The sequence below is a fragment of the Pseudorasbora parva genome, chromosome 11 (assembly GCF_024679245.1).
Source record: "Pseudorasbora parva isolate DD20220531a chromosome 11, ASM2467924v1, whole genome shotgun sequence".
In the NCBI taxonomy this organism is placed as follows: Eukaryota; Metazoa; Chordata; class Actinopteri; order Cypriniformes; family Gobionidae; genus Pseudorasbora; species Pseudorasbora parva.
The window spans coordinates 40,681,681-40,693,830 of NC_090182.1; the positions used below are offsets into that span (position 1 = coordinate 40,681,681).

Genomic DNA, 12,150 nt, shown 5'->3' on the forward strand with positions numbered 1-12,150 from the left:
ATTTTAGGTATTGGGTAGGATTAAGGGATCTAAAATATGGTCATGCAGAATAAGGCATTAATATGTGCTTTGTAAGTAATAATAAACAGCCAATGTCCTAGTAATATGCATGCTAATAAGTAACTAGTTATTAGTGAGAATTGAACCCTAAAATAAAGTGTAAAATATTATTACAATACATTTTTAGCATCATTACTCCAGTCTTCAGTCTTCCAGCCACATGACCCTTCAGAAATCATTCTAATATGCTTATTTGTTGCTCAAAACCATTTCTTTTGTTATTAACTTAAATATTAAAAAGAACAGCATTTATTTTAAATATAAGTTTTTGTAACATGATAAATTGAAATGTTTAATGTCCTTGTTGGATAAAAGTACCACAAAAAATGACCCAAACTTTCAAATGGTAGTGCATATTGTGCAAATTAAATTTCATCATGTCCTCATTTTCTTTGTTTTCTTTTAGCTTGTCTTTTTCTGTTGAATAAAGGAAATAGCTTAATTATAGAAAATTATCATTATTTACTTTTTGTTACAATTGTACATTATTTACAATTTGGAAATGTTTTTTATTCATGGAACACAAATAGAAACACCTGAAAGATGAAAAGATGCTAATAGTGAATGACAATCACAAAACAACATGAAAGTATAATAATAATGGGCCGAATGACTTATGTGCACTATATTCCACGACTTCTGTTCATATGATATTATGATAGTGAAGCACATGCTCCATTTTTTTCACGAAAGTCTCCTGCATTAAAGTATGTTGTGACTGAAATGTTGTCAATGTGGCAGTTTTGATGTGAGTGTGTCGTTTGTTTTCCACAGATATGTCACAAGTGGATAGTGTGGTGAAGCAAATTGCCGTAAGAACTCAAAGAGACCTTGACATGTACGCCAGGGATGGATTACGAACGCTGTGCTTTGCCAAAAAGGTAGAAGTTTTGCATGATCGATGTAGTAAGGCTAAATCTATCAGAAAACAGCTTAACAGTCTTGCTCATGAAAAGCTCTGTTTTTCTCTGAAGGTTATCAGTGAAAAGGAGTTCAAGGCCTGGTTTGCTATCAGACAGGAGGCTTTGTCAGCCATCGATGACAAAGAAGAGCGTCTTATGGACACTGCAACCTACATAGAGAACAACTTCACTCTGCTGGGTACAGTCATGTACCACTAATGATTGTCATCCTAAACTTCCAAATAACATTCAAAGTCATGGTGTTATTGAAAACATTAAAATATTGACCAACCAACTCGTATGCCCACAGGGGCCACTGGCATTGAAGACCGTCTCCAAGAAAATGTCCCGGAAACCATCCAGGCTCTGAGACGGGCTGGCATACAGTTCTGGGTGCTGACAGGGGACAAACCCGAGACGGCTATCAACATCGCATACTCCTGCAAGCTGCTAGACCAAGAAGACCTGGTGTTCACCTTCAGCACAAACAGGAAGGTAGTCGATCTGGCGCTGTGTCAGTCGGTGCCAACTAACTAATGCTTTTATAACTGAGCAGAGAGGCGCCCCTTACAATGATTTGACCTCCATTAGTCAAACAACTTCGTAAGAAAGATTATACTTAACATCGCATTATAGTCCCCCTGTGGTGAAAATCAGGTTTTAAATGATGTTTTATATGTCTATGTGGAGTTTTTAACAGACAAACCATGTGCAAATTTATAACTCAACACAATTGCTGAGTATTTACTGTTTAAAACCGCAGTGAACAAAGACAGTCTCCAAAATGCGGTTTCTGACGCCACAAACTACCTTTTAACCAATCACATCAAAGTTTGGGTGGGCTTTAGAATATCATTAACTATGACCGCTGTGAAGCAGGGCAGTCTCAAGAGAAGCGAATGATCTTTATCATTTATATCACGATGTTATGATGAACTATATGCCTTTCTCCACTGACATTCAAAAAATATAATTTTAAATATATGTTTTTGTAAGATGATAAATTGAAATGTTTAATGTGTCCACTAAGACTGATACTGAGATGGCAAAAAAGAACATGGTTTGCAATTATTGCAACATTAGCATTTATTAGGTGTTTGATAACGTAGTCAGGCAAACGATTAATCATATTAATTACTGTTGTGCCCAACATAGAGCAGTGTGCAGCGTTTACTACAGTAACTTGATCAAAAGCTGAGCGAGTGGATCTCTGGGCTGGTGTGAGTGAGAGCAGATGCGGAGCTCATTTGCATATTCATCAATCAGTGTATACTAAATGAAGCAAGGGTGTAGAGTTACATTCAAGCTATTTTAATATTTTATTTTATATTCTAGTTCATAACACAGTTTCTTCCAGTCTCATGTTAATCTTGAGTACTATCACTTTCTGAAATATCAGTTCTCTCTCGCGATTGTGCACAGATGTCACACAGAATCCTTATGTCTTCACACAGACAAGCGCTTCAGTCTATGGCTTAATGCCGTGGCGGAGACTCTATTTGTTCTGGTGAAATCATAAAACAAAATGCACACAACTGTGTCCCTGCTCTTGATATAGAATCACAGATGAACTTGGTTTTAATGAGAGAAGAAAACTATATGAGGGCAGATTAGGACTCAGAACCTCTGACGGGCTTAACAAAAACACTACCCCTACACCACAAGCATTCCACGTGGATCTATGCATTTATCACATCCCTTATATTAGGCTATAGTAGATGAAAGGATGAAACTATCACGTCAAACATGGCTTCTGTGACAATGAATTAAACTGTACTATTGAAATTGATTTCTGGACATTTTTATATTTTTTTTCTGCTATTGTTATTATACATATCAATGCATTAAAACCCCCACCCCTGATTCCTGTCCCACCCACTTTTTAAAACAAAGTTACGCTACTGCTATTGAGTAGTATTGTAGGATTGCATCCTTTATATCTCCGAAGAGTCTTTAGTTTTATCATATTTATAAAAGACAGATGTACCGATTCTTTGTAAAAACAGCCAAACTTGTGCAAGTGTGCAGTGGGCGGGGCTAAAGAGTCACGAGCACACACACATACTGTATATGCACTTACGCTCTGATTGCCAACAAAAAACAGACATTTGATGCAGTTTAACTCACCGCCTGTGGTTTATGACCAGTGTGGCAAGGGGGGCGTGGTTCAGCGAGGTCTGCAGCGGGAGAGAGAGCCGCGGGACGAGCGGTAAGTGAGTGGGTTGGAAGCAGATTAATAACACCTGTCTCTTGTTCCAGTAATGAGCGCGGAGAGGGTATAAAACCTCGGTGGAACCAGAGACCAGGGAGAGAGAGAGACGGACGGTTGATGCACAAACCCCAGAGACTGAGTAACCGGAACCCGGAAGTGCCGACCCGGAAGTAATCGTTGTGACATTGAGAAAGAGAAACTATACACCACTGAGTGTGTTTTGACAGTAAATGAGAATAAATAAAGAACGCATCAACCGTCTAGCCGACCCCCGTGTCCTCTTCCTTCCTCCTATTAACGAACTTTGCTACACTGGTGCCGAAACCCGGGAGGAAGTAGGACAGCGCCGCCGCCATGCAGACGCCCTCCGCCACGCCATTTGCGGACATTATCACATCCCTCGCGGTCCTCCATCAGGACCAACATCAAGCCATGCTGGACCTCCGGGCAGACCAGGAGCGCCGCTTCGAGGCCATTGTCCGAGGCCAGCAAGAGGACCGCGAGAAGTTCCGGAGCTGGATCGACCGGGAGGTTCGCACCGAAGCCGCCGGGCTCGCCAGCGCACCGGTCCACGTGCCCCTGCACAAAATGGGGCCACAGGATGACCCGGAGGCGTTTATTGACCTCTTCCAAAAGGCCGCGGAGGCCTGCGGGTGGCCCCGGGCACAGTGGCCGGTGCGCCTGATACCACTACTGACAGGAGAGGCCCAGGCGGCTGCACAACAGCTACCGGTGGCGAACCTCCTGGAGTACGAGGACCTAAAGAAGGCCATCCTCCAGCGGGTCGGCCGCTCCCCGGAGCAACACCGACAGAGATTCCGCTCCCTGGAGTGGGGGGAGGCCGGCCGACCCTTCGCGATGGCCCAACAGCTCCGGGACTCATGCCGCAGATGGCTCCTGGCCGGCGGAAGCGACGTGGACCACATCGTCGATCTGGTGGTACTGGAGCAGTTCATCGCTCGGCTCCCAAGGAAAACTGCCGAGTGGGTCCAGTGCCACCGGCCCACGTCGCTGGAGACGGCCATCCACCTGGCGGAGGACCACCTGGTGGCGTGCCCGGGGGTCGGCGCACCCCTTTTAACCTCTCGCTCTCTCTCTCCCCCCTCTGTGTCTCCCTCTCCTCCTATCCCTCTCCCTAGGTTCCGTCCTCCGGGCCCTCCTCGGATTCCCCCCAGAGGCCGGGGTGGGATGGGCCCTGGACCGCTCGGGAGTTCGCGGGCTCCGCCCAGGGGGGCGGGGCTGCTGGGGATGGGGGGTGATAGTGGCTCTGGTTCCGCGCCCTCCCCGCGCTCATTTTCCAACCCACTCCCCGCCGCAGGGGTGGCGGGTAAGCCTGGGCTGGCCTGCTGGCGGTGCGGTGATCCGGATAATTTTGTGGACCGATGTCCGAGGATGGACATCGGGACAATGATCCGGATCCCGGACGTCCAGCGGACCACCCCCGATCAAGCAGGAGAGTACCAAATTCCTGTAAGTATCAAGGGGGGTACATATCAGGCCTTGGTGGATTCAGGATGTAACCAAACCTCGATCCATCAAAGCCTGATGCAGCCTGGGGCATTGGATACAAGCCGCATGGTTAAGGTGCGGTGTGTGCACGGGGATGTGGTGGAATATCCGGTTGTCCCAGTCACGATACAGTTTAGGGGGAAAAAGCATAGTGTTGAGGTGGCGGTTAGTCCCCACCTCCGGCATCCGCTAATTCTGGGGACGAATTGGCCCGCCTTTTCGGCATTATTGGGGTCGTTATGCGCGGATGCCACTTGGGAAAACAAGGCTAGGAACGGGGCGGTGCGAGTGCAGGTGGGCGAGACTGATACGGGACCCTTGGGAACAGCTTCAGAGGAACCGAGCGGGGTCGAGAGACTGATTCTCTCGGACCGCGATGACTTCCCTCTGGAGCAGTCTCAAGATGAGACCCTAAAACATGCATTTCAGCAGGTCCGCGCTATCGACGGTCAGTCTCTCCAACCCGCATTGCCCGTCACGTATCCTTATTTTGCCATAATTAAGGATCGGTTGTATCGAGTGACCCAAGACACTCAGACAAAAGTGGATACAACCCAGTTATTAGTACCAAAGAGCCGCCGGGAAATGCTTTTCCAGGCGGCTCACTCGAATCCGATGGCGGGCCACCTGGGGCAGGCGGCCACACTGAATCGCTTAATGACCCGATTTTTTTGGCCAGGCATTCATGACAATGTGCGCAGGTGGTGCGCGTCTTGCCCTGAATGTCAGTTGGTGAATCCACTGGCCGCCCCAAAAGCGCCATTGCGCCCCCTTCCATTAATGCAGGTCCCCTTCGAGAGAATTGCGATGGACCTCATCGGGCCATTAGAGCGATCCGCACGCGGACATCGTTTTGCGTTAGTCATCGTGGACTACGCAACACGATATCCGGAGGCAGTGGCTCTCCGCAACATCTCCGCGAAGAGTGTTGCGGACGCACTGTTTCGTCTGATCTCCCGAGTGGGGATTCCGAAAGAAATCCTCACTGATCAAGGCACGGTGTTTATGTCACGCACGATGAGCGAACTCTACGGATTATTGGGCATTAAATCCATTCGAACAAGCGTCTATCACCCACAAACGGACGGCTTGGTCGAACGATTTAATCGCACTCTTAAATCCATGATCCGTAAGTTCGTACAGGAAGACGCCAAAAATTGGGATCGGTGGTTAGAACCCCTCTTATTTGCCGTGCGGGAGGTTCCACAAGCCTCCACGGGGTTTTCCCCCTTCGAGCTTCTCTACGGACGACAGCCACGGGGGGTGCTGGACGTCCTACGAGAAACTTGGGAGGAGGGACCTTCTTTGGCCAAAAACGAAATTCAGTACGTCATGGACTTGCGAACAAAACTCCACACCTTGGGGCGGCTATCTAGGGAGAATTTGTTGCAAGCCCAGGACCGCCAGAGCCGGTCATATAACAGGGGTACAAAACTACGCAAATTCACACCGGGAGAGAAAGTGCTCGTTCTACTCCCTACGTCGAGCTCAAAATTAATGTCAAAGTGGCAGGGGCCGTTTGAGGTCGCACGACAGATAGGAGAGCTCGATTATGAAGTGATACGATCCGATAGGAACGGGGCACGTCAAATATACCACCTCAACCTGCTAAAAAAATGGAATGAGGTGGAATCAGTGTTGTTGGCAACGGTGATCGGGGGAGAGGATGATCTCGGGCCAGAGGCGAGCATTAAAGCGCAATCAGTCGCGCTGGCCCCTGGGGGAGATCACCTCTCACCGTTACAACTCACTGATTTATCAAAATTGCAGGCGGAGTTCGCTGACGTGTTCTCGCCCCTACCGGGACGTACCGACTTGATTCAGCACCATATCGAGACCGAGCCGGGCGTGGTAGTTCGCAGCCGGCCGTATCGCTTGCCTGAACACAAGAAAAAAGTAGTTCAGGAAGAATTAGGCGCAATGCTCGACATGGGAGTAATCGAGGAGTCCAACAGTGACTGGGCGAGCCCGATAGTTTTGGTCCCCAAAACAGACGGCTCGGTCAGGTTCTGTGTGGACTACCGCAAGGTGAACGCTGTGTCGAAATTCGACGCGTATCCAATGCCGCGGGTTGACGAGTTGCTTGATCGGTTAGGCACGGCTCGATTTTATTCGACACTGGACTTAACAAAGGGCTATTGGCAGATCCCCTTGTCTCCATTGTCCAAAGAAAAAACAGCTTTCACCACGCCGTTTGGATTACACCAATTTGTCACGCTTCCTTTCGGCTTGTTCGGGGCGCCCGCAACCTTCCAGCGACTCATGGATAGGATTTTGCGCCCCCATGCTGCATATGCTGCTGCGTACCTGGATGACATAGTGATTTATAGTCACGATTGGCAGCGGCATATGCAGCATGTGAGGGCGGTCCTGAGGTCGCTGAGGGGAGCGGGGCTCACGGCCAACCCAAAGAAGTGTGCGATTGGGCGGGTGGAAGTAAGGTATCTGGGCTTCCACTTGGGTCATGGTCAGGTGCGTCCCCAAATTGATAAGACTGCCGCAATTGCAACCTGTCCGAGGCCCAAGACCAAAAAGGAGGTAAGACAGTTTTTGGGGCTGGCGGGATATTATAGACGGTTTATACCAAATTATTCGGACCTCACCAGCCCTTTGACTGATCTTACTAGAAAGGGGCTACCAGATACGGTCCAGTGGACGGAGCCGTGTCAACAGGCTTTTACCCAAGTGAAGGCTGCTCTATGTGGCGGGCCGCTTTTACACTCCCCTGACTTTTCTCTCCCTTTCTTGTTGCAAACTGACGCGTCGGACAGGGGGCTGGGCGCAGTCCTGGCCCAGGAGGTGGAGGGGGGAGAGCGGCCGGTGCTGTACATTAGCCGTAAGCTCTCTAAGAGGGAAGCTAAGTACAGCACCATAGAGAAGGAGTGTTTGGCCATCAGATGGGCCGTTCTCACTCTCCGCTATTACCTCCTGGGGCGGGAGTTCACTCTCTGTTCGGACCACGCTCCTCTCCAATGGCTCCACCGCATGAAGGATACCAACGCGCGGATCACCCGTTGGTATCTAGCTCTTCAGCCGTTTAAGTTCAAGGTGGTCCACAGGCCGGGTGCTCAGATGGCTGTGGCCGATTTCCTCTCCAGAAATGGGGGGGGGGGGCTGCAGGCCGGACGGCTCCCCGGCCTGAGTCGGGCGGTGGGGGTATGTGGCAAGGGGGGCGTGGTTCAGCGAGGTCTGCAGCGGGAGAGAGAGCCGCGGGACGAGCGGTAAGTGAGTGGGTTGGAAGCAGATTAATAACACCTGTCTCTTGTTCCAGTAATGAGCGCGGAGAGGGTATAAAACCTCGGTGGAACCAGAGACCAGGGAGAGAGAGAGACGGACGGTTGATGCACAAACCCCAGAGACTGAGTAACCGGAACCCGGAAGTGCCGACCCGGAAGTAATCGTTGTGACATTGAGAAAGAGAAACTATACACCACTGAGTGTGTTTTGACAGTAAATGAGAATAAATAAAGAACGCATCAACCGTCTAGCCGACCCCCGTGTCCTCTTCCTTCCTCCTATTAACGAACTTTGCTACAACCAGGAACAAACAAACACTCGCAGAACTCCGTTGCTGCTCCAGAAAAACAAACTGCATCCACTGTTTCCTTAACACTGGGTTATTTGGGAAGCTGAACAAGGTTATCTTTTCCTCACAACAAGAAACACATACTTCTATAGTGACACCGTTGATTTTGTGGTCTAAACAAAAAATGCCAGCGCTGCCGACGGCTCCCGTAGCCAGAGACAAGCATGTTGATGGCCGTGCTCCTGCTCTCTTTCTAGTTGATGTGGCACGCTCATCCGGGAGCAGTGCCCATATATGACATCATACAGGGCCATACTCAACAAAACCTTCCGAAACTTGTCGAAATCCTGAAGGAGTGTATTTGGCACAGAAGTATGTCATATGTCCAGGTTGTTTTTTAATAAAATTTTGTGCATGTTTAGCATGCGAATCCAACTCTTTAACACTGTGAATACAAAAAGCAGCATGAGACACCCAAAGCCATGAAATTATTATTATTATTATTATTATTATTATTATTATTATTATTATTATTATTATTATTATTATTATTATTATTATTATTATTAAGAAGAAGAAGAAGAAACTTTTTTCATTGGGAAAAAAAGTTTAAATATGTAATTCAAGTGATTAAGGATAAAATGATTGACTACAGGGGGACATTAACATTCTTAAATTGGATCTTTTTAACAGGATTACCCATATCTGATATCGCAGTATGAGCATGTTGAGTGTTTTCCATGTGTTTGGGATTTAAAACACTGAACCCGCACAAAAGGAAAAGGGTTAATTGGTTTATCTGGGACAACGGAGGCTCCAGTGTTACTCGGTTTCATCCCCTCAAGAGTGAAGTTCTACATAGCGTGTTCAAACACATAAATGCGCTTGCAATAATTTGTCAGATATGCTGTTTTTCATTTTATGTCTGCTTGAGAAAAAGTGCATTCACCATTCTGAATGGCTCATATTGCTGCTCTGTAATCCCATTTTCACACTTCTGAGGAGGGCAGGAAACCGTTCTAGTTTCATTTCAACATTAAATCCCTTACTGAAGACTTCCACATATTGTTTTAAACACATTTTTACAAAATGCCTCATCTTATGCATCTAAAACCTTCTCTTTTTGTTGTCTAAATAGTATTTTTTTAAGTTACAAGATTATTTGTCATCTTAGTTTATTCCATAAATAGAAAATGAGAGACTCATAAGCCATTTATGTAACTGAAATTCAGTTTAGACATAACCATAACCTAGAATATTTTCAAACCAATCACGTTGAAACATATAGCAGTGAAGTATGGGGTGCTTCATGACATTGCTATGTCACCACTCATGAATATTAATTAGGTCATGTTGTCATTGCAAATTACCTGTCCATTCACGTAATCTCATTTAAGACAAGATTTGAGCCCAACTTAATGTGACGTCATGCTAAAGTGTTCCACTATAATGCCACAACAAGGCAGCTGCAGTTTTCAGTCAGAGGCTGTAGTTGATCTTCACTGCAAACTGAAGGCATGATGGGAAAAGCCTTACTAACATCACAGCGTAAAGTCTTTTTTTTTTTTTGGCTTGCCTAAAATGTTAGACTAAAAACGTTTGTAAAAAGAATACAATACAATAGTATGTATGTACACTAGCATTCAAAAGTTTGGAGTCTTTTAAAGAAATGAATTTGTATTCAGTAAGGAGGCATTAAATTGATTAAATGGAGCTGTAAAGGAAAAAAATGTTTATGATGTTACAAAAAATTACATTTATAAATCCATTCATCAATAGAATTCTGATAAAATGCATCAAGGTTAAAATATAAAGCAGCACAGAAAGAAGAAGAAATGTTTTTTTGAGCATCAAATCATCATATTTGAATGATTTCTGAAGGATCATGTGACACTGAAGACTGGAGTAATGATGCTGAAAATTGAGACAAATGTATTGTTAATGTTTTTCATTTTTGTTGAAGCTAATTAAAGCAACAGTTTTTCAATTACGGAAGAATGTGTACAAATATGGTATTTGGGGTAAAAAGCGCCCCTGCTGTCGGGGCAAAAGACACAATAATTAACATGATGATAAACAGCCGGCTGACTTTCCATTTGTTGACATGACATGGTTAGATTAAAAGGTTAAATATCATATATTAAGTTGGGTGTCCACCTTAGAGGTAATACCTATATTTATAATGAAACCATCATATTTAAAAATATGATACAAATTATTTAATATAATAAAATATAATTTATTGTCATTACTGTAAATCTTTAATTAAAAAGTAGTTTCTGTATTTTCAAAATATATTTTTAAATTAACATATTTTAATGACAATGTATATTTATTGAACAAATTTTTAATTGAAATTGAAATGTATTATTTTATTTATCAAAATAAACAAAAAATAATTCAAACTTTGCTAAAGTGATGGTTTGAATAAGCGTTAACTTGGACACTATTAACAACATACTTGTGTGTGTGTGTGGGGGGGGATGCCCCCCTCTCCACCTCATACATTTATACAATTTTTAAACAAAATGAACCACTTTAATGATTTATTTTATCGCAAAAAAATTGCTCCATTAATGTTCAATACAAACATATATATTTTATATTTATATTTTTTTCTGCATTCAAACACTATTAGAATAGTATAAAAACAAAAAAAAGTTCAAGTGTGCCTTTAGCTCCGTTGTTCCCTACACTAAATTGCCTGTTTATTATATACATCATCAGGTATATGTATTGCAGACAAATCCATTTTCCACTGCAATAAATAATATGAATGTAGTTTATGTTTTTGTAAATAAAATACTAACACAATCCTTATTATATTCCAGTCTGTGTGTAAAATGAGGTTAGAAGACACACTGGGAGAGCTGCGTCGGAGTTCCCTGTCATCTGGAGCGGAAGCCCAGTTCAGGGGTTGTAACTCAGCGTTTACGCTAGTGGAGCACAGTATCGGGCTGGTGATAGATGGGCCGACTCTAAGCATGGCCATGTCAGACGACCTGGTGGAGCAGTTTGTGGAGCTTTGCAAACACTGTCGTGCAGTGCTTTGCTGTAGAGTGACGCCGCTGCAGAAGAGCAGTGTGGTCAAACTCATACGGCAGAAACTGAGGGTCATGACCCTCGCTGTAGGTAATGAAACCTTTGATTTGAGGTGGAAGGGTCATGAAATCATTTATAAGATTACTTTTGTGCGGGTTTGTGAAGTACATTGGTTTTCTGTTGTGATACATTATGGTTTGTGTCGATTTAAGGTGATGGCGCCAATGATGTGAACATGATTCAAGCTGCAGATGTTGGCATTGGAGTTTCGGGACAAGAGGGAATGCAGGTTTGTATTTTTAGTATTTTGTAACCAACTCTCATGTGAAGTTAAGGCACTTAAATGAATCAGTCAAGAAGACCTTTATTTTAAAGAGGGCTTTTCTGATTGACTGGATCAGGTGTGTTTTAAGTCACCATTGTGATCGTTGTTTTTTCCCTATTGTGACGAATGTCTGAATGAAATGGCTTAAAAATAATTAAAATTAAAATAAATAATAAGAATAATTAAAAACTTTTCCCCCCCTTGTTTTAAGAAATACTTTTGTACACACGAGATCACTGAAACCGACTCAAAACGATGTAGTATACATACCAGGCCAGTGTGTGGCGCTGTAATTCTGCCACAGAAATACACTAAAAACAGAGAAGAAGAGTTGTGGCTGGAAGGGGTATAGCAGTGGTAGGAGGTGAGGCAAAATCTCATGATAAAAAAACAAAAACATTTGCTACTAAAGGGTTAATTCACCCAAAAATGAAATTTATGTCATTAATGACTCACCCTAATCTCGTTCCACACCCGTAAGATCTCCGTTCATCTTCAGAACACAGTTTAAGATATTTTATATTAAGTCCGAGAGCTTTTCTGTTCCTTCAATTATGCACATACTGTTCTTGTC

General features: G+C 44.5%; 1 protein-coding gene across 1 annotated transcript in view; it reads left to right on the forward strand.

Annotated features, from left to right (window-relative positions):
- The window catches only part of atp10b (ATPase phospholipid transporting 10B), a 74,934-nt gene that overhangs the window by 40,990 nt on the left and 21,794 nt on the right, over positions 1 to 12,150 (forward strand). Inside the window, exons 11-15 of the mRNA XM_067457962.1 lie at positions 835 to 941; positions 1,035 to 1,161; positions 1,273 to 1,457; positions 11,041 to 11,341; positions 11,464 to 11,540. Coding sequence (XP_067314063.1) covers positions 835 to 941; positions 1,035 to 1,161; positions 1,273 to 1,457; positions 11,041 to 11,341; positions 11,464 to 11,540 — 797 coding nt within the window. The remainder of the gene's footprint in view (positions 1 to 834; positions 942 to 1,034; positions 1,162 to 1,272; positions 1,458 to 11,040; positions 11,342 to 11,463; positions 11,541 to 12,150) is intronic.